At 42.8% G+C, this 23,021-nt stretch overlaps 3 protein-coding genes and 1 non-coding gene across 11 annotated transcripts in view; 3 read left to right on the top strand and 1 right to left on the bottom strand.

The window, feature by feature from the left end:
• LOC138165444 (nuclear body protein SP140-like protein) overlaps positions 1–23,021 on the top strand; it is a 393,692-nt gene that overhangs the window by 25,091 nt on the left and 345,580 nt on the right. The gene's annotated exons all lie outside the window — the stretch shown is intronic.
• LOC138165443 (large ribosomal subunit protein uL18) lies at positions 6,825–16,373 on the top strand. 2 transcript variants are annotated; one of them, XM_069093815.1, is made up of 8 exons: positions 6,825–6,976; positions 7,711–7,780; positions 7,875–7,990; positions 9,719–9,853; positions 10,558–10,760; positions 11,735–11,912; positions 14,511–14,599; positions 16,209–16,373. In XM_069093815.1, the coding sequence occupies exons 1-8, from the start codon at positions 6,974–6,976 to the stop codon at positions 16,306–16,308; spliced, it is 894 nt and encodes a 297-aa protein (XP_068949916.1). In that variant the 5' UTR covers positions 6,825–6,973; the 3' UTR covers positions 16,309–16,373. The 2 variants fall into 2 exon arrangements, with proteins under 2 accessions (XP_068949916.1, XP_068949917.1); XM_069093816.1 differs by having other exon boundaries at positions 11,735–11,913; positions 14,515–14,599.
• Positions 14,722–14,861, top strand: LOC138165454 (small nucleolar RNA SNORA66). Its single transcript, XR_011169359.1, has one exon. It is a non-coding gene; the product is annotated as a small nucleolar RNA SNORA66 (small nucleolar RNA).
• LOC138165442 (divergent protein kinase domain 1A) overlaps positions 16,855–23,021 on the bottom strand; it is a 125,661-nt gene continuing 119,494 nt past the window's right edge. For 3 of the 7 annotated variants that reach the window (XM_069093808.1, XM_069093810.1, XM_069093809.1), the window contains 2 exons: positions 21,108–21,284; positions 16,855–19,323 (listed from right to left, as the gene is read on the bottom strand). In XM_069093808.1, the coding sequence (XP_068949909.1) occupies positions 18,511–19,323; positions 21,108–21,284 (990 nt within the window). In that variant the 3' untranslated portion in view covers positions 16,855–18,510. The remainder of the gene's footprint in view (positions 19,324–21,107; positions 21,285–23,021) is intronic. The other 4 variants (XM_069093812.1, XR_011169352.1, XM_069093814.1 and 1 more) reach the window with 4 other exon arrangements.

Genomic DNA, 23,021 nt, shown 5'->3' with positions numbered 1-23,021 from the left:
AAGAAGAAGAAGAAGAAGAAGAAGAAGAAGAAGAAGAAGAAGAAGAAAAGGAAGGAAGGAAGGAAGGAAGGAAGGAAGGAAGGAAGGAAGGAAGGAAGGAAGGAATGCTGGGGTTAGATAGAACGAATGAGCTCTCTGGGAGGAGATAACTTACCTTTGGCAAGATGATTTAGCAAGAGACAGTGGTCCAGATCTCATTCCCAAAGTCCCTAGTGTAGTGAGCTGGGGACAGAGACACCTAGGGACCACCAGCTCCTCTACACTTTGATTTCTCCCCATAGTCTTTCTTCCCCTCTTCCCTTGAAGGGAGGTTGGAACTGCACATTTTTTTCTCTTGGAACTGGGAGCCAGAAGAGCCCAGATCTCTTTTCACTTCAGCTTTCTCCAGCTCTGCCTGCCCTTCACACAAGCAAAAGGCATTAAGTAATCAATCTCCATCAATGAAGAGAGAATCTCATAAGATTGGTCCTTTGGGCCAAGCGTAACATTAATGATTGAAAAGTTTTTCCTCAGAGATGGTTTGAAATATTCCTCTTTTCAATGTCCATCTCGTGCTCCTGGTTCTGCTCCCTGGGACTAAGAAAAATAAGTCTAATAATTCCTCTTCTCCTTGTATGTGGTTTACTCTACCAGACTCTCACTTATCTGGCTCACTGCCTCCATCTAGTTGGAATTAGTCAGTCTAGGCACTGTATTAAGTGCTGGGGATACAAGGAAAGGCAAAGACAGTCCCTGCTCTTAGTGAGCTTGTCTGGGGAGTGGGGGCGGGGACACAACAATAACTCCTCACAGACAGGATATATACAGGATAACCTGGCTTGAGGAAGACTGGGAAAGGCTCCTTGTAGAAGGCAGGACTTTAGCTGAGTGAAGGAAAGCAGGAGGCAGAAGTAAGGAGGGAGAGTTCCAAGCCTGGGGGACAGCCAGGAAACACACTGGGAGTCAAGAGAAGTTGGGTTTTGAGTAATGGCAAGGAGGCCAGCATCACTGGATTGCAGAATATGTGGGGGGCACAGGTTGTGAAGAGCTATGAAAGCTAACAGAGAATTTTATATTTGATCCTCAAGGTAATTGGGAACCGCTGGAGTTTAATGAATAGGGGACTGATATGGTGAGACCTGTGTTCCAGGAAGATCAGTTTGATAGCTTAGTGGAGAATGGATTAATATGAAGAGAGACTTGAGGCAGGGAGACCAGCCAGCAAGCTATTGCAATAGTCCAGGAGTGAGATGGTGAGGGCCTACATGAGGGTGCTGGCAGTGTCACAGGAGAGAAGGGGATGTTATCAAGATAGGACAATAGTACTTGACTACTGACTGGATATAGGTGGGATGAGAGAGAGTGAAGAGTTGAGGATGACACCTTGATTGGGAGCCTAGGTGATTGGGAGAATGCAGGTACTCCCAATACAAATAGAGACATTAGGAAGAACTTCCCCATTAGGTTACCCACCAGCTCATCTTACAAGCTGTCAGGCTCACAAGGCTTCAAAATATAAAATAGTTTTATTTACACATTATAAGGCAAAGTAAGATTTCACATCCACACCCAGAGTGTCAAGAGATACTTTCAACAAATCAACTTATCCAGGTACCTGTAGAATTCTTGGGACAGGAATGTGTTGGAGCTAGCTCAGATAAGGCTTGCAGGCTGATTTTCAGTTTGAGCACTTACACCTCAAAAATTTCAGATGCTACAAACCACAGTTTGATTTATTGTTTTGTTAATTGTCTAGACTTAAGAAAGTGTTGGAGAAAATGTTAATAATGAAGAGTAAACTGAAACATGTGTCCTGCATATATCCCCATAATGGTGTCAAACATTTATTAACACATCACTAACTGTATATGAGCACTACCTTGGGTGGGGCCCCCAGCAAACACCAGAGTCTCAGCTGATAGTGGCATTATTATTTCTGGGTTTTGGGTGATTAAATATAACTCCTTAAGCATATTGTTTTTCACTTGGGTTCCTGTAGCAGCAAGCACCCCGGAGTCCCCAGGGTTGCTGCCACCACAGGTTCTTGGATCTGCTTTGATAGTGGAAAGCAACTCAAAATGGGTTAACAAGCTTACTTTAATCAGTCAAATATGTATCGTTTACCTAGTTCTGGAGAAAAAGGTCAGCACCCCGAACTTCAGAATATACAGACAGAATTATCAAGACAGAAACAGATCAAGTAGACAGCTTTCCAAACTGTCCAACCATTACAGCCATATCAAATCAACATCTGGGTTTCAACATCTGGGTTTTTCAAAGCTGGGGGGCTCTGGACAACGGCTTCACAGAATCCATATCAAATCACAGAACACTTCTCAAAGTGAGCGCCAAAAACAAAGCTACACATCAGGGCTGATATAGCCTCCTGGCTCAGAGAATGTAACAACCTTTTGGACCCACTGACCAATCAAAAAGTATCAACTGAAAAACAAGCCTCCCACCCCAGGTTCCAGGTGCACTTTAGCCTAGGGGCAGGGAAGATCTTTAAAATTTACATTCCCGTTAGTTCCATAACTCCACCACCATCCACACAAAAGATTTCTTTAGGCATAATAATTGCTAAAAACTCGTCCTTGGACTAATCAATGTCCTACTAAATGTGACCCTAAAAAGATCTCAATACTCTAGATGAGCCCTGACCAGAGCAGAATATAGCAGAACAATAAGCTTCCTACTTTTGGAAACTAGGCCTTTCTTAATATAGGTGAAGATTACATTGTGTTATAGAGATCTTATATTCTAGCAGTTACTTGGTTAACTTGGGGTCAGAAATACCTGGGTTTAAGTCCTGACCAAAACATACTTGTGTGTTTCCTGGAAAGTCATATAATCTCTCAGTCTCCTTCCCTCCTCAACTTCCCTATCCCTCACCCCAAGTCTGCATTGGTAGAAGGACTGTGAGTTTCTCATCCTGAAGACATCAAGGGATATCTCTTCTTAGTTATCAGGTCATATTAACTTAGACTGAGCTTGAAATCCATTAGAACCCATGGTTCATTTCAGACAAATTGCTATCAAGTCATGCCTTTCCATTGTGTACTTTAAAGTTGATTTTTTTCAACCCAAGTGTAAGATATTGTAGGTAGATAAATATATATTATATATATATATATATACATATGTAGGTAGATAGGTAAGTAGGTAAATAGAGGTAGGTAGGTAGGTAGATTGGTAGGTAGCTAAAGAAATATGTGAGTGGGTAGGTAGAAAGAAAGAAAGAAAGAAAGAAAGAAAGAAAGAAAGAAAGAAAGAAAGAAAGAAAGAAAGAAAGAAAGGAAGAAAGGAAGAAAAGTAGATACAGGTAGATAGATTGATGGCTAAAGTATGTTTCAAGTGCTTACTATGTGCCAAGTTCTGTGATAAGTGCTGTAGTTAAAAATATAAGCAAGACAGTTCCTACCATCAAGAAGCTCCTATTTTAGTGGGGACAAGATCGCCTAAAAGGGCACTGGGAAGTGGGGCAAGGAGGCAGGGCACTTAAGGTGGCAGAGGGGTGAGGAGATGGCTGGGAGGTGGAGTGGAAGTCTGATGCCCTGGCAAGAAAAGATGAAAGCTCAGTTGGGGGGAAGAGAAGGAAAGTGTGGGAAATAAACCCCGGGGAAAATCGAAGTTGTTGGCCTAAGAGCAGAAGGCATCACTTATGGAGGCCAAGTACCCGAAGAAGGGGGTGGGGGATGTCAAGAATCACATGGTTGTAAAACTGTCCATAAATAGTAACTTAACTGTTGATATTTTAACCAGGAATTCCTTATCTAGTAACCAGTGAGCTGCCAGGCAGAGCTCTGCCATATCGACATTACCATTCTTGATATAAATGAGACCAAAAACCAGAAGGAAGTTTTTGTTACTTGGCAAGATGGCTTGTAGGTTCTCCTCGGAGAAGCAAATAAAGGAGTTGGCTTTATCACGTGTTCAAAGTTAACAAGAGAAGTATCTTTTTTTTTTTTGCTTTTTGGAGGGCAATTAGGGTTAAATGACTTGCCCAAGGTCACATGGCTAGTTTTTGTGTTAAGTGTCTGAGGTCAGTTTTGAACTCAGGTCCTCCTGACTACAGGGCCAGTGCTCTATTCACTGTGCCACCTAGCCTCCCCACAAGAAGTATCATTTAATGGAACACTTGGTGATCTCATATTTAAGTGCCTGTAATGAAAATTTGTTTAAAAAAAAAACCACCAAGAAGGTAATTGCTTCTTATGCATCAACATCTGTTTCAAAGGATGAGGGAGTAGAGAAATCCTGCCAACTCTGATCCATCCTCTATTCAGACACTAAAGAGATTTTCCTAAAGAGTAGGTTGGCTCATGGCCCATCCCCCCTCCCCCCACTTCCAGTGGCTTCCTTATCACTTCTAGGATCCCTTCATGGCCTAGCTGTCTCCCCTTCTCCCCCACCTCTGATTCTTCTTGCACCTTAGTCCCAGCAGGTACTCCTCCGTCCAGTGACACTGACCTCTGGGCTGTTCTACCAACACTGCTCTACCTGGGCTCCGGGGATTTCCTCTGACCCATGACTAGAATGCTCTCCATCCTCATCTCTGTCTTCTTCAAATCCCAACTAAAACCTTATCCTGGGCCATCTCTAGTCATCCTCATCCATATCTGGCCACTGGACCCAGATGGTTCCAGAGGAGGAAGTGAGGCTGGAGACTTTGCGCAGCCCTGCCTCACTTAAATCCAATTCACTTGCATGTCATCTTTGTGATGTCAAGGTCCTCTTTGAGAACGGACACACAACCACAGCAACACAGAAATCTGTGCCAAACCTCTCTGAATTCTAGTACCTCACCTCTATTAATGATTTCCTATTTATCCTGTATGTGACTTGCTTATACATATTTACTTGTTGTTTTTCCCATTGGATTGTGAGCGCCCATCTTTGGCATCTTTCTGTATCCCTACTGTGCTAAGCATAGTGCTTGGCACATAGTAGGTGCTTAATAAATGTTTACACTCTAATTATAATATTGCTTCCATTTCTTTAGCTGTTGATCACCTAAATTCTTTCCCTCTCTGGTACTCAACCCCCCCCCCATTATGTCCCTTTTATCAGTTTCTCTTTTATTTATTCTATTTCTTTTGAATAAAGTGTATCCTTTCAGAGCCACATTCTAGTTATGTATGGGTCCCACTATAAGAAACAATAATTATAGCTAACATTTATATAACACTTATTATGTACCAGGCACTATAATGTGTTTTATAATTATAATCTCATTTGACCCTCACAACAACGCAGGAAGGTGGGTGCTATTATTATCTCCATTTTACAGATGAGGAAACTGAGGCAAATGGAGGTTAAGTAACTTGCCCAGGATCATAGTTAGTAAGTGTCTGATGTTAGATTTGAACTCAGGTCTTCCTGACTCCACCCCCAGACTCTATCCACTGCACCACTTTAGTTATAGCTATGATCTCATATTTATTGATTGCTAGTTTGCAGCTTTATTACTCATACTTTATAATCATGTGATGTGGATGTTATTCCTGACTCACTTTTAATGGAGAATTCTCTTTTTGAAAAACATTAATTTATCTATTTACTTTTAGTTTACAACATTCAGTTCCACAAGTTTTTGAGTTCCAAATTTTGTCCCCTTCCCTTTCCTTCACCGCCCTCCCCCCACCTCCCCCCGCCATGGCAGCATGCAATCTGAAATAGGTTCTTCAAACACCTTCACATTAAACATTAGTCGAGTTGTAAAGAAGGATTATAACCAGTGGAAGAAGAAACAAAACAAAACACAAAAGACAGAGCAAGTAGTTTGCTTCCATCTGCACTCAGACTCTGGAGATCTTTCTCTGGATGTGGTTAATAGAGAATTCTTAATCAAAGAAGTGATCCTAAAGGCTAAAATTGATCATTTCAGTTATGTGAAACTTTATTTTTATATGAATTAGGAAAAATATTTGTATCAAATATCTCTGAAAAAAGCCTAATATCCAAGACGTAGGGAATTAACAAAACACAGAAAACCTTTAAAGAATCAAAGGTTCTCCCAGAAACAAAGGCTCACCTTTTTAATAATGCCTTCAATCAATTAAATGAATGATCAACCACTTATTAAGCACCTGTTATGTTCCAGGCACTTTGTTAGGCATTGGGGGTACAGATAATACAAAGATGAGACAATTCCTGTTTTCAAAGAGTTTACATTCTTTTGGGGGAGGTAATCCATATCACTAAGTGATGGCCTTTTCACTTAGGCATTTGCAAGGATCGTGAGTCTGGACTCATGTTGCAATGCTATTATTGTTCCTTGGACAAGAGGTGGAAGTAGAGACGGGGGGGCCTAGGCAAGATATCCTAATGGACCAGACCCAGTGCCATCGTGATGGCTGGGTGGGATCTCCAATATCAAGCAGCTCTTCTGCAGACCTCCCAGAAAGACCTGTGGATGAATGCCTTGGGCATGAGGACCCAGGACTGGAGAGGAGTAGGGAATTTTGCTACTCATGTGGGTTCAAGGCATAGGGGGAAGGCTGCCGGGGAAAGGGGGCTCCAAGACCAAAGTAGCCTGGCCCTGAAACTGACATCAGGGAAGTAGACTGAGACACAGATATTGACACAGCCAGTGCGAAAATTTCTTTTGCTTGACTATGTGTATTTGTTACAAGCGCTGTGTTTTTGCTTTTTTTAAGTGCTGTGTTTTTGCTTTTTTTTTTTTTTAAACAATGGGGTAGGAGAGAAAGAAAGTTTTTTTGTTAATTAAAAAAAATTTTTTTAAGAGATCTTGCCAGGGTGGGCATCTGGCCACTTCACTCGTCTGGAGCGTGTTGAGCCTCCTTCGGGTCACTGGGGGGCAGTAAGAAGACTTTCCCTCGGCCCATTCCCGAGCTGCCTCTCTTTCCTACGTAGCGCCGCCTCAGGTCCCGGCTGTACATACTGCGCCTGCGCACGGGCTCAGGCCCTTTTTTTTCCCTAGCGCTGCGAGGCCTGCAGGTCTGTGCCGAGGGCGCGGGTCTCGTTCAGCAGGATGGTGAGTACCCGCCGGATGCTGGCACACGGGCAGCTTGGGGGGCTCCTGTGCTTCTCCCATGCCTTCCCGGAGCCCAGCCCGAGCGGCCTGAACGGCGGATGGATTCCGATTGCGGAGCGGCCGCGGCCGGCAGCCCTGCCTGCTCCCAGCGTGGCCTAATGGCGGCTGCCGGGAGGCTGCGCGCGGGCCTGCCAGGGCGGGCTGGGGGCGCCGCGAGGGCCCCCGACTCAAGCCGCGGGGCGCCGGGGAGGGGAGCGAGCATCAGGAGGCCGGGCTCGGGGCTGTCAGGGAGGGCGGGGGGCGCGGGAGGCCGCGCGCCGGGTGCCGGCGCGAGGGGTGTGGGGGGCCGGGCTCAGGCCTGCCGGCCTCTGCGGGCCGGGGGCTGCCCTGGCGGGCGTCGCACCGACCCCCGGTCCCGGCTTCCCGGCCAACCCGGGGGCGCTGGGGTCTTTCCCGGTCTCGGGCTCCTCGGGCCCGAGCAGGCCCATCTCGAACCTCGGTCCTGGGGATTCTGCGGCTGCGGGGCCTCCATGTGCTCGGCACGGCCCCGGCTTCCGGCTCGGGGTCCTCGGGGCCGGGGGATCGTTCTCTCCTCGGGCAGGGCATGCTCGGCGGGAGACTCGGCCCGGAGCGGTGCTGCCTGAGCAGATGAAAGCGGCAGGGTGGAGGAGCCGGGGCTGGGGGGCCCCGTCCCCCATGTCTGCCACAACGAAAGCTCTCTCTTTACCTCCAAGGGGTTTGTTAAAGTTGTTAAGAATAAGGCCTACTTCAAGCGGTACCAAGTGAAGTTCCGGAGAAGGCGAGGTACGGGGGCCCGGCGGGGGGCTCGCAGGGGCTGCGGTGTCGGGGGCCCGGTGTCCGGGCCGGGTGCGCTCCTAACCCGGGGCTCTCATTGCAGAGGGGAAAACGGATTATTATGCACGGAAACGCCTCGTGATCCAGGATAAGAACAAGTATAACACCCCGAAATACCGCATGATCGTCCGGGTCACCAACAGGGACATCATCTGCCAGGCAAGTGGGGCGGGAGCCGGAGTCAGGACCCGGGCAGAGGTTCGGTCTTGGTGACTTCCAGGCCTGTGGTCCCTCTTGAGAGCGCAGTCTGTCTGTGTAGGCCTGTGGTCTGTCTTCCCGCTTGCTGCTTGGCTCCTGCCCTCTGCTGCTCACACCATCTGACTTCCTCATTAGGAAGACCTTGCTTGCCCAATCTCAGCTTTTTTATCTTCATCTTCTTTAAAGCATCTGTTACTGTTGTAGGTATTCTCCATTGCCATTCTCCCTCATTTTAGAAATGCAGAGAGTAGTGGGGCCTGGGGAGATTGAATGAATGACCAATTAGGAGTGACTAGGACTAACCTTGTAAAAGCTGCCATGTTAACTCCTGCTTTAAACCTGACTTATGGGCATAGTACAATAAACTTAAGTGACTTGCCCGAGATCACAAGGCTAGTGTTACGTCTGAGGCTGGATTTGAACTCAGGTCCTCTTGACTCCAGGGATGGTGTTCTATTCACTGCGCCACCTAGCCCCCCCACCTCCACTTGATCATTTTAATCTTTATTTGGTAATTACTCCTTTTCATGAAAACAAGTGCTTCCCCCTTCATACATGTGTTTTCCGGATATTTCTCATTTTTTCACCCTACCTAGGTTAGTACATGACAAACAAATGAGTGTAAATTGGATTGAAAAGAAGTAGCAAGATATCACTGGAACTGATTTCTAATTCCCTCTATCTTAAGTTAAAAACCTGAAGAATTTAGAGACCATGTTTTACTATTTCAAGTTACACTTACAGAAACCGAAGACTAAAGTGGTGGTGATGTTTTCTTACTTGTAAAATAGGAATCACAAGGATGTCAGGATAAAAGAGACACTGGATTTAATATTGGTTCCAGAAAATTGAGTAAATGGAACATTGCCCCTTTTCCCAAAGACTTGAAATTATTTGGGCAGAATGTTATATTATCATCAAAAGTTGTCACTGTATTGATTAATTTTGGTAAACCTTTTTTTTTCTACAAGGGGGTTTAATTGGGGAAGATGTAATAGCTAGCCTTTATATAGTGATTTATGGTTGCAAAGCATTTACATAAAGATTTCATTTTAGTCATACTTAATATAAAAAACAAATACATTAATGAAACATTTAAGAAAAGGTGGTATATGGTTACAAAGTAACTATAGTATTATAGCAAAATTGAATTATTGTTAAAAGTATTTGTAATCATAAGTGTTAGTTTCTTAATGACCTGGTCCAGTCATCCTGACCACGGGTTTACTAGCATTTAGGGTTGGAATTCTTTCTTTTTAAATCTACCAGATAATTGTCTTTATTATTCTGGAAGCTAATAGGGTTGGAATTCTTTCTTTTTAAATCTACCAGATAATTGTCTTTATTATTCTGGAAGCTAATACATGCTTTATAAGTTTTATTAACTTTGTTTTCAAGGATTTGGTATTTAAACCTGAAATAGGCAAAGCTAATAATGCGCCATAGCTGCTAAGAAAAATGAACGTAGTTTTTTTTTAAGAGCATGTTAAACAAGAAAAGTTACTTAGTAATTGTGACTTGTTCATCAGTTTGTTTAGCCTTTCTATATTATAAGTCTAACCTAATTAATGTTAATATATAATTATTTATTATAAAAGTTTACTTAGGTAATAAGTGAATTATGGGTACTAAAACAGTGACATTTTGTGGTTCCTGTGGGACACTAATTTCTCACTTTTTTTTTTTAAGATTGCTTATGCCCGTATAGAAGGGGATATGATTGTCTGTGCAGCTTATGCCCATGAATTACCAAAGTATGGTGTGAAGGTTGGCCTGACAAATTATGCTGCCGCTTACTGCACAGGCCTGCTGCTGGCCCGCAGGGTAGGTTGTGGTTCCTTCATTGATGTTTTGGGGTGGACTTAATCTTTTCCCCTCGGTCAGGTACTTACAGTTTCGTTTCATAGCTACTTGGTTGAGAGTGTTATAATATGCAAGATGTTTGTATCTTAAGATTTGATTTGGTTCTTTAAAATCTCAGCCTCACTGAGGGCAAAGGAGGAGTGACTGTGGGCTTTGAGGATTTCCTTCTAATTACAGAACATGAGAAATAGTGATGAAAACATCACTGGGTTGAGGCCTCTTTGGTTGGACTCTGTACAATAAGGGTATAATTGGGTCCAAACTTTTCATGGATGTGTCTTAAACATTTTTTGGTCAGTTGGGGGTGAAGGTGGGGTATTGCCCCTAGATGGCAGAATTTTGATTCATGGAAAATGGAGGTGAAGGGTTATTAGTTAGGTAGCATGATCATATAGCCCTTGGTTTCAGTTGGGTATATTTGACGGGTATTTGTTTTGAGTATAGGTGTGTGTTTTGCTCAGAAAATAGCATTCAAGAAGGGGATGTTTGAGGCTAGTAGAAAGGTTAGGTCCTATGAAAAGACTTTGAAAATCAGGGAAAGGCTTGAATTTTGGAATCTCTGAACTTGATGGCAGAAGAAATATTTTTAAAGAAAATTTCTTGAGCATCTTCCTAATTTCTGTATTAAAACGTATGTTTAGGGTTTTTTTTTTTTTGGTTAATAGCTTCTTAACAGATTTGGCATGGACAAGATCTATGAAGGTCAGGTGGAAGTGACTGGAGATGAGTACAATGTGGAAAGCATCGATGGTCAGCCCGGTGCTTTTACATGCTACCTGGATGCAGGTCTTGCCAGAACTACCACAGGAAACAAAGTCTTTGGGGCCCTTAAGGGAGCTGTGGATGGTGGTCTGTCTATTCCTCACAGGTAAATAAGATGGGTGTGGACAGTGTTTTCCTTGGGAGGTAGATGGACTTGCCAGCTACCTAGTACTCCCCCCTCCATCCCCAGAATGGAAGTAACTAAAGATGCTCCGGCCATAGAGGGAATAGAGTGGATGTCTGTTACGAAATTTGTGATTCACTTTGGTTGGGAAATCAAGGATCTGTTAGGGTAGGAAATGGGAGAAATTTGTGTTGGGTGCTTTATATTTGTTGAGTTAGGCATAACTTTCAGTTGATACCGTGTTTCCCCAATAATAAGACCTATCCCGAAAATAAGCTCTCCCCTTACTATGTAAGATTCCTCGAAAATAAGCCCTATTGAGATTGCTACTGTATTGAAGGTGATCCCCTGCGCTATGCACCTCCCCCCCCCCCCCCCAGAGCACGCTGCGCTCCGAGCTGCAGCAGTGAGCGCGTCATCCTGTTCTTCCCCAGTGATTTGCTTGCTGGTACATTTTTTTGTTCACATTTACCTGTTTATTAAAATTGCTGTCAATGTTCATTAAAATAAGCCCTCCCCTGAAAATAAGCCCTCTGGTGTTTTTCTGTCCAAAAAAAAATAATAAGACAGTGTCTTATTATCGGGGAAACACGGTAGAGCAATAATTATTTTCAACAAGTTTATTCATGACATTGCAAGATTATAACAAGAATTTGCATCGTGATTAGTTTTGTTTTCTATTGGAATCTTAGGCAGCTCTTGAACAATATTTAATTTTACTGTTTTCCCTTATTTTTTAAGACCTTATTGTTTTAGGTCTCTATGATTTTGCATTGGAATGTTATACCATATCACCATATTGGAGTCTAGGGCTTAGCTGCTGAATGATGATATCCCACTCACTGAGTTGCTTCTGATGCAATTGTTTCAAGACGGGACTGATGGCAGACACTGTGTAGTATTTGTATGCAAATGGAATTTTGTGGGAAATACTAACTTTTGGAATTTTGTCTTAGTACCAAACGCTTCCCTGGGTATGATTCGGAAAGCAAGGAATTCAATGCTGAAGTACATCGTAAACACATCATGGGCCAAAATGTTGCAGATTATATGCGTTATCTCATGGAAGAAGATGAAGATGCATATAAAAAGCAATTCTCACAGTACATAAAGAACAACATAACTCCTGACATGGTAAGAAGTTTGCCTTAACAGACCCAAATGGGCCATGAATTCTTCTGAAGGCATTTGTTTAAAGAAGTCAACAGCTATGAAGAAATAGAAAGAACTGCTAAGTAATCTTATGAACGTAAGCGTGGCTTAGGCCTTACATATGAGCATGCACACTTGGTTAAAAAGGAAAAGGAAAAGAATCTGGAAGCAGATAGAACTCTATTCTCTACTACAGATAGTTATGTATACATCAGGTAGATTAACTGGTCTCTGAGTGAAAGCTTTCCTAGGACGTGGTTTGCCTCAGGTACAGCTGCTACTTAGGCCACTTCATGTGGAGATCCGGGCACTTGAGGTGGTGTTTGTGGTACTTGCTTCATGAATGAGGAAACTGCAAAGATACTTGTTCTGAGGCCTTTCATTAGGGTTTGCTGTGACTTCTTTGGTCACTTGAATATTTAGGTACAATTCCCTGGGCAGGGGGACAGGTCCAAAACTCCCAGAGAGGACATGGTGGGGAGCTAGAGTGGCTGCTGCCACCAGAGACCTCAGCCTCCAGGATCCCTAGGTGAGGAGCCAGCCACAATTTCCTAGAGGCTTTGGGATGCTAGCCTCAGTTAGTGGTTAAATCTGAATACATGAAGATATGTACGGATAGATGGTTTTTTGAGTAGTACCAGATTTTTTTTTCATGCAAAGGCAAAACTTGAGATTGAAGGGAAGCTTAGCTTGTTGATAGATAATTTTAAACTTAGCTGAGGCTTATTTTTCTTGTCAGTGTGTGTTGGTCCTGATCATTCCCAGGATAGTAAAGGAGGAAAACAAAATTCCCTCATCGGATAAATCATTGTATTGTCTCACATGCTTCAGGAAAATAAAATATTGTGACCACTGACATGTAAAAATAGCTTATGCCAGACCTTAGACAGCTTCAGTCTTGGGGGTTTTTGTGAATTGTGTAGTAGTGACTGTTCCAGTTCGAGCAACTTTTTTCCAGTTAGTTTCGAGGGCTACATGACTTTATAGAAGTGTTATTAAAATCTACTCGTCTCTTAGGATTAGTGGTCCTTGTTGGATCTTACATGTCAGTGAATTGTGAGTGTAGTATCACCCCAGATGGCTGGGGTTCTGCTGACGAGTGAATGGCAGGTTTGTCCACTTGGACATCATGCTGCAGAACCAGCCAAGTCTGTTGTAGAAGCTCCCTCGCAGCCTTAAAAATGGGCTTTCTGAGCCTTTCCCTGCCTAGGCCGTGCTGTGCACAGGAGAGATTGATACTGGTGCAGATGCCTAAGCTGCATTTCTTTACAAAAGGAAGCATGAAGTCTTTTTAAAAGAAACAATGTGACCCTTAAGTTTTACTCATGAAAATTTTAATGAACTAGCAAGATGGAATTAGTAGGATAACCTGGACTTAATATGGAACCTGACTTTGAAGATTGCTGGCTATATGATCATGGGGGTGGGGCTGCATGTGACTCTGCTGTCCTCCCTTCCACATCCGTAAATGGGGGTGATAATTTCACTGTCCACCTCACTAATTTGTTGTCTGAGCTATTTGCATATCAGCTACAAATTATGAATATTAAAATGCTATTAATAAAATATTTAACATAACCCCTTAATGAAAAGATCCAGCACATCTCCCTTTCACTCGTAGGTCGGTGTACCTACAAAGAGTATCTGATGATGGCATGACAGGAATGAATGTATTCAGAATTCCTCTAAATTGTGATACTGTTCAAGTCTGGGCAGTGTTAAAGTGGCCCTTGGATTAAAAGCTATTCATGTGGCAAGATATTTGTTGAGTTAGGATAGAGTTGTTTAATTACCATGAAATCTAGCAGCTGCCCATCTGAAATCCGGTTTATTGCTTATCCTTCCTCTCTGCAGGAAGCCTCCTCCGACCTGGTTTGTATTTTGTGTGTCCCTGTGGCCACAGACAGGCTAGAATGGTAATATCCTTGAGGGGAGGAAATATTTCTGTTCTGTGTCTGTGTCCTTAGTGCATAGTGTGGTTCCTGACTTACAGGGGTGTTTAATAAAACCTTGCTTGATTGCTCTTTATTTAGAAAGTATAGCTGAAATTATAATTGACCAGGATCTAAACCTCTTAACCAGTCTGGAAATATTCTGACTTGTGAATTCTGTGATATCTGGAAGAAGGATCCTTGAGTTTTAAATTGTTTTTGAAAAATACTTGCAGAAATTATACTCAGTAGACTGTCCTAAAATAAAGTTTCTTTGAAAGAATATTGACACATTGAAAGGAAAAGCTAATTTTCTGAGGCTCTAAAGACAAAATGAATGTTCCCTCACAAGGAGCATTTAAACCTATATGTATATGACATGTACACGCATATGTATATATGTATACATACAAGCCTATATGTACGTGTAATATAAGCCAACCTTAAATTGAATACATTGAAAACTAGCACTGTTGACAAATTGCCTTCTTGTTTTATGTGAGTGTAAGGATTAAGATAATAGTGACTGTTGATGTGCTCTGGCAGTGGTGGATGGCTTTTGGAAGGTGCCGGGGTGGTCACTGGTGCCTAAGGTGTGGCTGGGGCATCTGAAGGGGAACCAAAAACTGTTTGGCTTCCTTTATTTCAGATGGAGGAAATGTACAAGAAAGCTCATGCTGGTATACGGGAAAATCCAGTGTATGAAAAGAAACCCAAGAGAGAAGTTAAAAAGAAAAGGTAAGTAGCCTTGTTGCCTCAGCTTTCTCCTTTTGTGCAAGTGCAGTAGTTTGAAAGTGCTGCACTCTGCAAAAAATAGCCGGCTTCTGCTCTGAATTGGCTTTTAAAGTCTCTGTGTGACTTTGCAAACTCGATCACTGGCTCTGCATGATGTTGCAGAAGCAAGGGGAACCAGGTTTGCTAAAGTAATTATAGTGATAGAAGCTTATTTGCCTCAGAACTCACATTTTTTGAGGGCACCTCATTCTATCCTAAGACAAGATAATTGGGTGTTACTTTATCATTCCTGTGTAATTGAGCACTTAAGGGTTATCCAATCTTTGTCACCTTATACATTTGGAAGACACACACATGTGATGTACATCTGTAATACATTTACCTCCCAAGTGACTTGGGTTAGTTGTGAAGAGAGAATATGTAAATCTGGGAGTGTCAGGAATGACTTTTTAGTGTAAATGACACCTGAGCTAGGCCTTGAGGGAAAGGAGGACTTTAGTAGCTAGTGGGGTCACAACATGCACAGGGAGGGGTACTGAGAATGGGAAAGGGTAGAGTGGCAGGGACTGGGATTATGGGAGTCGGGTTTGGCTGAAACAAGGGGCAGCAGCTGGGAGTGTTGCCACGAGTGTCAACAAGCCCACAGTGAAGGCTTGCTTGGTGGGGCAGGGCAGATGGGAGTGAAAGGGAAGTGAAGACTTGAGATGCCTGGGGTGAAAGAAAGGGCTTGGCAGATAATTAGCTATGGTGGGGAGGGAGGAAACAGTATAAGCTGATTGATTCCTGAGAGGAGCAAGTTTAGGGCAAAAAAATGACTAGTGTCAAAATATGTTTAGTTTGAGCTGTAGACTTGAGAGTATTTGGATGGAGATGGTGAGCATAGGTGCTCAGGACATAGGTCAGGGCTACAAACAGTAATTTGGTATGACATTGATGCCATGGGTTAGGATGGGGGAAGGTATGTGTAGGAAGAGAGCAGTGTGAGAATTTGTTTGGAACCCAGCAGAGCACGTGTAGTGTCAGGGAATCCAGGGGATGAGCACTGAGAAATAATGAATTTGGGGACGAGGAGGCATTCATGACATGATTTGGTAGTTTCTGTCAGATTGCAAGGGGTTAAGAGGGTACCTAGTAAGAAAGTGGAGGCAGTGAGCTCAGTCCTCTGTACAGGTTTGTTCATGTGGTCAGGGGAAAGTTGGAGGAGGAAGAAAGTGAGAAGTGCTTGAAAGGGCAAGACTTCAAAAGAACCCTAAGCCCAAGAGGCAGTCAGGTCACTTGCTGTGGAGTAAAGGGTGAGGTGTTTTGTAAGAGAAGGTCCTGAGGAGAGTGATAGAAAGGGATAAAAGAAACGCCAGGTGAGGCCACACGTGTTTAAGAAACAGATTGGTAATAGACCCATCTGTAGATCTGGAGTAAAGAAAGGCACGTGGTGCTGCTGACCTAGAAGTAAGTGGGGTTGGAGCGATGGGCACTGGTGGGAAAAGCAGCTGCTTGGGGACTGACCAGTGGTGAGGACTGCAGCTTCCCCTGTATTTTCAGTCGTCACCAAAGGTAATAACTCTTTCTGGTTTACCTCTGTGAGTTCTGATTCTCTGCCCTTTTTGCTTGGTAGGTGGAACCGCCCCAAAATGTCCCTTGCCCAGAAGAAAGATCGGGTTGCTCAGAAGAAGGCGAGTTTCCTCAGAGCCCAGGAGCGGGCAGCTGACAGTTAAAATATCAAAATCTGTAATTTTCTATGAAGATTTTCAGATTAAGACAATAAACTTATTGAACATCACCCATGTCTGTTCTTAATGGAGCTTTATAAAGCACTAGCCAGGAGGATGGAGCAGTGGAAGGCAGGGCAATTGGGGTTAAGTGACTTGCCCAAGGTCACATGGCTAGTAAGTGAGTCAAGTATCTGAGGCCAGATTTTCTGATTTAAGGGCCAGTGTTCTATTCACTGTGCCACCTAGCTTCCCCCAGTGGTTCTTTCTTTCCAAGATGGCAGTGGTGGTATCTGTGCTTATTTTCTGAGCATATGGTCTTAGTTGAGCTTGAGTGCAGCAACATGGGACTGACACCTGCTTCTCCATGATGCTTATTTACAACTAGTCCCTAATGCTACTAAAGTGACCTGATAGCCTATTCTGGCTTTGGACATAGATAATGGCAGTCGCTTGCCAGATGAGGTATAAGTGAGCTGGATAGCCGGCAGTAAAATAATTGAAGATTCTCTTTTGGCTGTGACAGATCAAGGAAATGCTACAACTAGGAAATATTCTTCCAGCCATTTATTGAAACCAGATGCTTAGTGGAAAGGAAAAGGACCTTAAACTGTACAACTGTAAAGAAAACTGAAAAAAAAATATTGTGACAACGCCATGATTAATAAAGTCCATTGCCCAGTTATACCATGTACATTAGACACAGCTGGAGGACACAAGCAATTCCAGTTGGAATCTTTTCCAGCAGCAAATACTGGCTCTTCCTCCAAAAGTAGGCCATTCTACTTTTTGGAGACATCAAAAAAGATTGTCATTGTGCGCAAGGTTTGAAAATACATGCCAGAACAAAGTATATACAGGTCAGATGCTCTTGGAATCCACTTTGCTGCTAACCCTCTGTCCTGAGTGTACATGGAAAGACTTGGGTGAAGGCTTTCTCAGTGTGCATGCCCCTTGACTGATGGGGGATGCCATTGGGAGACATTTTGTACCTTAAGTGTTTTTTTTCATTGATAATTTAAAGGTCCTTCCATTAAGATTTCATATTTACCACACCTCAAAAACAAGAAAAAGAATTGGAACCTGGTCCCTCCACCCCAACTGGGTCAGTACCTTTTAAGTGTTTGAACAGGTCAATTAGCCATTTTTTTTCCTGCTGCAGATCAAATGTGGCAACTTTCCTGTGGATACTCTGCTTCTAGTACCTGGTTTGGATACATCACACTGTAAATGCTGAATGTCTACGGCTTTTGAGGAAAAGAGACCTTAGTTCTATCTTTTAGAATTACTGTGGGAGAAGCAGATTTAAGACATAGTCTTAACTTGTGTCCTTTTAAATAATTCTGATGCTTTGTAATTTAATGACTGATGGAAAAAATAGACTGATGCCAGCAATTGTGTATTGGTCAGTTGATTTTTAAAATAAAATTCCCAGTTCCTCCAAAGTTCTGTTGTAGAACTATTTGAGGAAGCATCCATAATTTACTAGAAAGAGCATTCAAGATACAATAAATGAGGTAACAATGTAAATAAATTGAAGGTAAGCTTCACTACCTGCTTATGCCAAAGAAGAATTTAATTTATTTGCTTAGCAATTTAAATTTCCCATTAATGTGCAAATTCTGCCATGCTGAAATATTAGTAAACTATGTGAAAGTTAAATTAATTTTTAAAATAGCAGCTTGGATTTGGCCATGATGTTTCCAGCAGCGGCCTCTTGGCTAACAGAATCACTTGCAAAAACCATTTTCATTAACATGGGTATTCACATGTAAATGAGGATTTTCACAGCATTAGGAGTGAAGAACAACTAGGTGCCTTTGAGAAGTGGACCAGAGGCTCCTGTATTCCCATCTCTGACGGGATGAAATACACCACTTTTCTGGTACCATGAAGGAGCTGGGGATCTAGAAGCTGAAGCCGGGAGCGAGAGTCCTGGCTGCCACTTACTAGCAGCACTCAGCCTCAGTTTCCTGAGCCAAGAAATGGGAATCATCCTGCCCCACATCCCTCACAGGACTTTGAGAAGAATCCAGTGGGAATTTATGTAAAAGTTATTTGTAAACTGTACAAGACCCACATCTGCCAAATGGCAGTTTGGAGAGCATAGACTTGGGGAAGGGGCTGGAGGGGACATTGACGGGAGGGGCTCTTTTTTAACGGTCAGGATGACTTAAAGTGGCAAGTTTCCCACATCTGACAGATCCACTAGGAATCATTTGTATGAGAGATTTTCTTCCACAATAATGTCTTTAGGTTATTTAATATCAAAGAATGCTCCATTTCCATCTGGTTGGCAGTGACAGTGAGCGCAATGCAGGACTGGAGCTGCTTCTCCAGCTCTTCCCGGATTTCAGAGGGCGCCCCTCGCAGCAGGTAGTCTTTGAGCAAGCTGCAAGCCTTGGCCAGGTTGGGCTGGATCACTTCTGAAGTGCACTTCCTTCTGCTCTGGTCACAGCTAGTTCTACAATCTGCACCGTAGACACAGTCCAGGTCAGTTTCACAGTGACGATCTTTAATCAGCTCTTTGAGATTCATTTCTGGCACGATTTTTCTCATGTCCACCATTTTCAAATCATACTTACCATTATAACCCAAGTTTTTGGCACTCGTGTCACACATGAGGAAATTTCCGTAGGGACCGTGAAAAACGTCTTCTACGAATTCTAGAAGTCCTATGGCTATTTTAGCCTTCCTAGGCCATGAGGGTGTGAACAGTTGATCCATGGTTCTCCTGAAACCAGAGGGAATGAAAAGTTCAATCACCCAGGGAAGGCTTATTCCATAAAGAGAGGTGTAGTCCACTCTTTCCATCATATAGAGATCTCCACAAAAGCCCATCAATTTGGGCGTGTGTTCTTTGTCCTGAAGTATGACCATGAGCAAGAACTCATTGAGCTGAAGAAGGGCCCACGCAGACTTGGCTTCAGGCAAGGAAACTCGGCCATCTTTGTTTCCATCAGCCACTGACAGGATGAGATTGACCAACTCTGAAAGATTTCCTTGGTCACCCAACTTTGCCTGTTAATGACAAAAATAACTAACCACATTTAAAAGCAATCAAAATCACTAAGATACACACACACGCGTCAATATCTCAGATACTTCTGTTCTTGAACCAAGGGAAGCAATTTTGCTACTTGCTCTGTGATGGCCTTCACTTAGAATTCTAGACAAGTGGGACACCAAGTGTTCATCATGGTTCTAGCCCTCCCTTGGACCTCTCCCAAGTGTTGCTACGTATGGTTTGTGACATTTTTTGCTTTGGAAGGTAAGGAATGGGCTTGAAGAATTTGGTTATCTTTAAAAAGAGGTCATTTCATTGATTTTTTAAAATTATTTTTTGCTATTTTTCAGCTGTTTCCTAGCTGCTAAGCATGGTACTTGGCATATGGTAGATGCTTAATTCCTGTTCCTTTCTCTGCTGAGAAGCCAGTTCTGAACTGAGCACCCTCCCCATCTCCCACCGTTAGGGCCAATGGAAGCAATGTGATCAGCATGATGGCTGATGCCCATCCTCTGCATTCCATCCCCACCCCCAGTTTTAGTAGGAATATAAGGCATTCACTGAGACCATAGGGGCAGCATTTAAGCTCGAAGCTTATCTCAAGATGTGGTTTCATGCTATGTTTACCACCAAAGTTCTTGTTCTGTCAGCTTTTCACATTGCTAGTTGTCTCATTTCAGTACTTAGAGGCTAATGTCTAAATATATAAAATAATGACTAACCAATCATATATGGTGGAAAGCATTCAATTTTGGTGTGAGAGCCACACTAGGCATATTTCAATACTATGCTGAAAGTGTTACCTTTAATTTTGTTTCAATACAGGAACCTCCACTGGCCACCAGAAGCTTGGCCATGGAGGAGGTGACTCATTTTGGTCACAGCAGATCTTGAATACCATACTCTAAGGCATAAGGTCCTAGGCTGAGAGTAGAAAAGGACCTTAAAGGCCATCACATCTGACCCTTTCATTTAGACATGAGGATATGGAGAGTGGCCCAGGTTAAGTGACCTGGCTAAGGTCACCCAGCTAGTTAGTGAGGTCTGGGTCTCCTGACTCCAGGCCCAGCGTCCTACTGGCTCTGCCACTCACCTTGCTGGCACACTGATACATAGCTATGCGATATTTATCCACCCAGAGAACATTAAAGTACAAGAACCTCAAACCCAAAGTCTTTGGTATTTGTAATGCTTTTATTAGCATGTATTTTATGTAGTTTCAGGTAGCTAGTTGGCAAAACCTTGCAAATAAGAACAAAACATTTGACAAAGCTGACCAGAATCCTGGCTTCTCTATGCTCCCCCTCCTTGGACAACAAACTTATTGAAAGCAAAAAAAAAGCTGTTACTTGGTTTAGGTCTTATGTACAAACTGGTTTTGTGTGACATTGTACATATTGGATGGTTAGAGGGGGCTTTCACTCATTTGCCCCAAATCAGTTCCATATCTTGTACCTTAAACATGTAACATTATTGGTCACAATCTTGCTTGAATACTAGACTGGATGAGTCTGGCTCAAATAAACTAAAGTTTCTCATAAAATTGAAGGGTTAGACTGAGCCATGTAGGTCGGGGTACAGTTGCTATCTCAGGCTTATGTGAGCCACATTCTTTGGGATTCTTACTTTGATGATAAAGGTCAGGTTTCTTTCCAGTTGCACTTGTAAAGATGCCCTGTCAGTCTAGCACATGAAAGAGTCTGAAAAAGTATCCTAGAAATTTAGGGAAAAACATCTAGAAATTTCTCTCACCAAATGCAGCCAAAGGGAAGCAAGATTTTACGAATGTCACACTTACTTTAAAGAGACTATATACCATTTCTTTGAATTTCTGGACTGTCGTTCCCCGAGTTGGCTTCTCAAATAAAACTACTTCTTTTCTTGGTTCCAGCTCAGTCCCAAAATCAAGGTGAGGGGCTTGTTCCATCTGACACTTCACAACGCCCTGCAGATTTCCCCAAACTCCTAAATACATCTGTGTGAAAAACATGGAAAGCTGGGAGATCTTTTAGGACTCACACATGAACACATTACTCTGAAAATGCCATTGCTGTTTTTTGTCCTTTCTCATCCAACAGAGAGTTGTTTGGATCTGAGCTGCAAATTTTTCCTTTTGGGTTGTAAATATGAAAATTTCCCTCGAAACCCTTATACAACACTATTTTGGGTGCAGAGGGTGGGAATGGCTGGAAAACTTCCCTGAAGTCTATTTCTAGAGAGCCTTGTGGTTGGTCTCCAGACCTGGGCTGCAGACCACCCTGTCTATGCCCAGAATCTCTCATCACCTTCTTGGCACCAGGGCCACAGCTCAGATGTGAAGGCTGTTTCCTGAGTTTTTGAAAGGCCGTAATCTTCATCAGTGGTATAACCACACAGATGAAACTACAGATTGCTGAAATGTTAAGAGTTGTTTCCAGTCTCTTTACAGCAACCTTTGCTAGAACTTAGAAAACTAAAGATGATTCCTAGCCACGAGCAGTTGTGCTTAGTAGACGGACTGTGAGCTCCTTCAGGGCAGGGACTGGTTTTTGGCCTTCTTTGTATCTCTAATGCTCAGCCCCATGCCTGGCACACAGCAGGGACTTAATAAATGTCTGACTTGGTTTGATATAGCTCTGTCAGGTTAGCGTGAATTTTCAGTGTGGATCTGAGACCCTCCTGGTTATAGGGAACATGATGGGCTAGAGTTTCATTTGCATCCCACGTTTATCCCCCCCATACCCATAGGCTACTTGCCTCTGGAGAGATCACCCTGTGCCTGGGCATCTTATATTTGGGTAGCACTGGCTACTTAAAAAAGTGGCAATTGGTGTCAAGTCCCTCTGTTTGCAAAAACTGAGTAGAGACTTCTCATTTGAAACAAAGGCCTATCGATCACAGTAGCCTCTGTAATATTTAAGGAATTCTACAGCTCACCTTTTCTAATGTGAATATTGAAAGCAGTTAACCAGGATTCAGAGCATATCACCTATCTGGCAGATGTTACAGATGTAGGCATGAGGACCAGGTAGAAGATGAATGGGTCATGTAGGCAGTGGAGCGTGAACTCTGGAAGACTGGCTGATACCATTATTCTTTTTTATTCTCTCGTTTTCTAGTGCTTGATGTAGTGTTTTCCATGTGAAGCCTGCCTGATCATTTTTCCCCAGTGATGAAGAATAAAAATATCTAAAATCCCATATTAGACAATATTACCTGCTACCATGAAATGTTTACTGGAAAGAAGGAATTCACTTCTAACCCTGTGATACCTTTCAATCCTCTACCCTACAGGAAAGACCATTAACAAGGGAACTGGTAACCAGCCATAGCGGGAAGCTTATGTCCGTTTCTTAGCCCCGCCATGCACGTGCAGACACAGAATTTGAAACCTTAGGTATCTCTTAGGTGATTTAGTATGACCCATACTTGTATAAAATTACCATGTAAAAATAGCCCCTATTATTAAGTGAAGTCTTTAAGTAGGGTCTGAGAGAGCCACCATGCATTTGTACATACACAATTGAATAATTCAGTTAAGTGCCCATTACCAATTTCTGAATCCATTACGACTGAAAACAGGAAAAAAGAACAAGATAGTAATATTGCTTCATGGGCAAGAAGAAATCAAACAAATGAGTCAATTTGATGGATGCTGTTAATGAAAAAGAAGTGAAACAGGAATTTCAGAAGTAATTTAAAGTTTTTAATATAGGTTTTTTACATTGTTTTG

Source organism: Petaurus breviceps, unplaced genomic scaffold, assembly GCF_028583685.1.
Source record: "Petaurus breviceps papuanus isolate PSGF00001 unplaced genomic scaffold, PetGlider_PUasm1.0 208, whole genome shotgun sequence".
NCBI lineage: Eukaryota > Metazoa > Chordata > Mammalia > Diprotodontia > Petauridae > Petaurus > Petaurus breviceps.
Note: the sequence above shows the minus strand (reverse complement) of the source record. Positions and strands in the feature narration are given on the sequence as shown.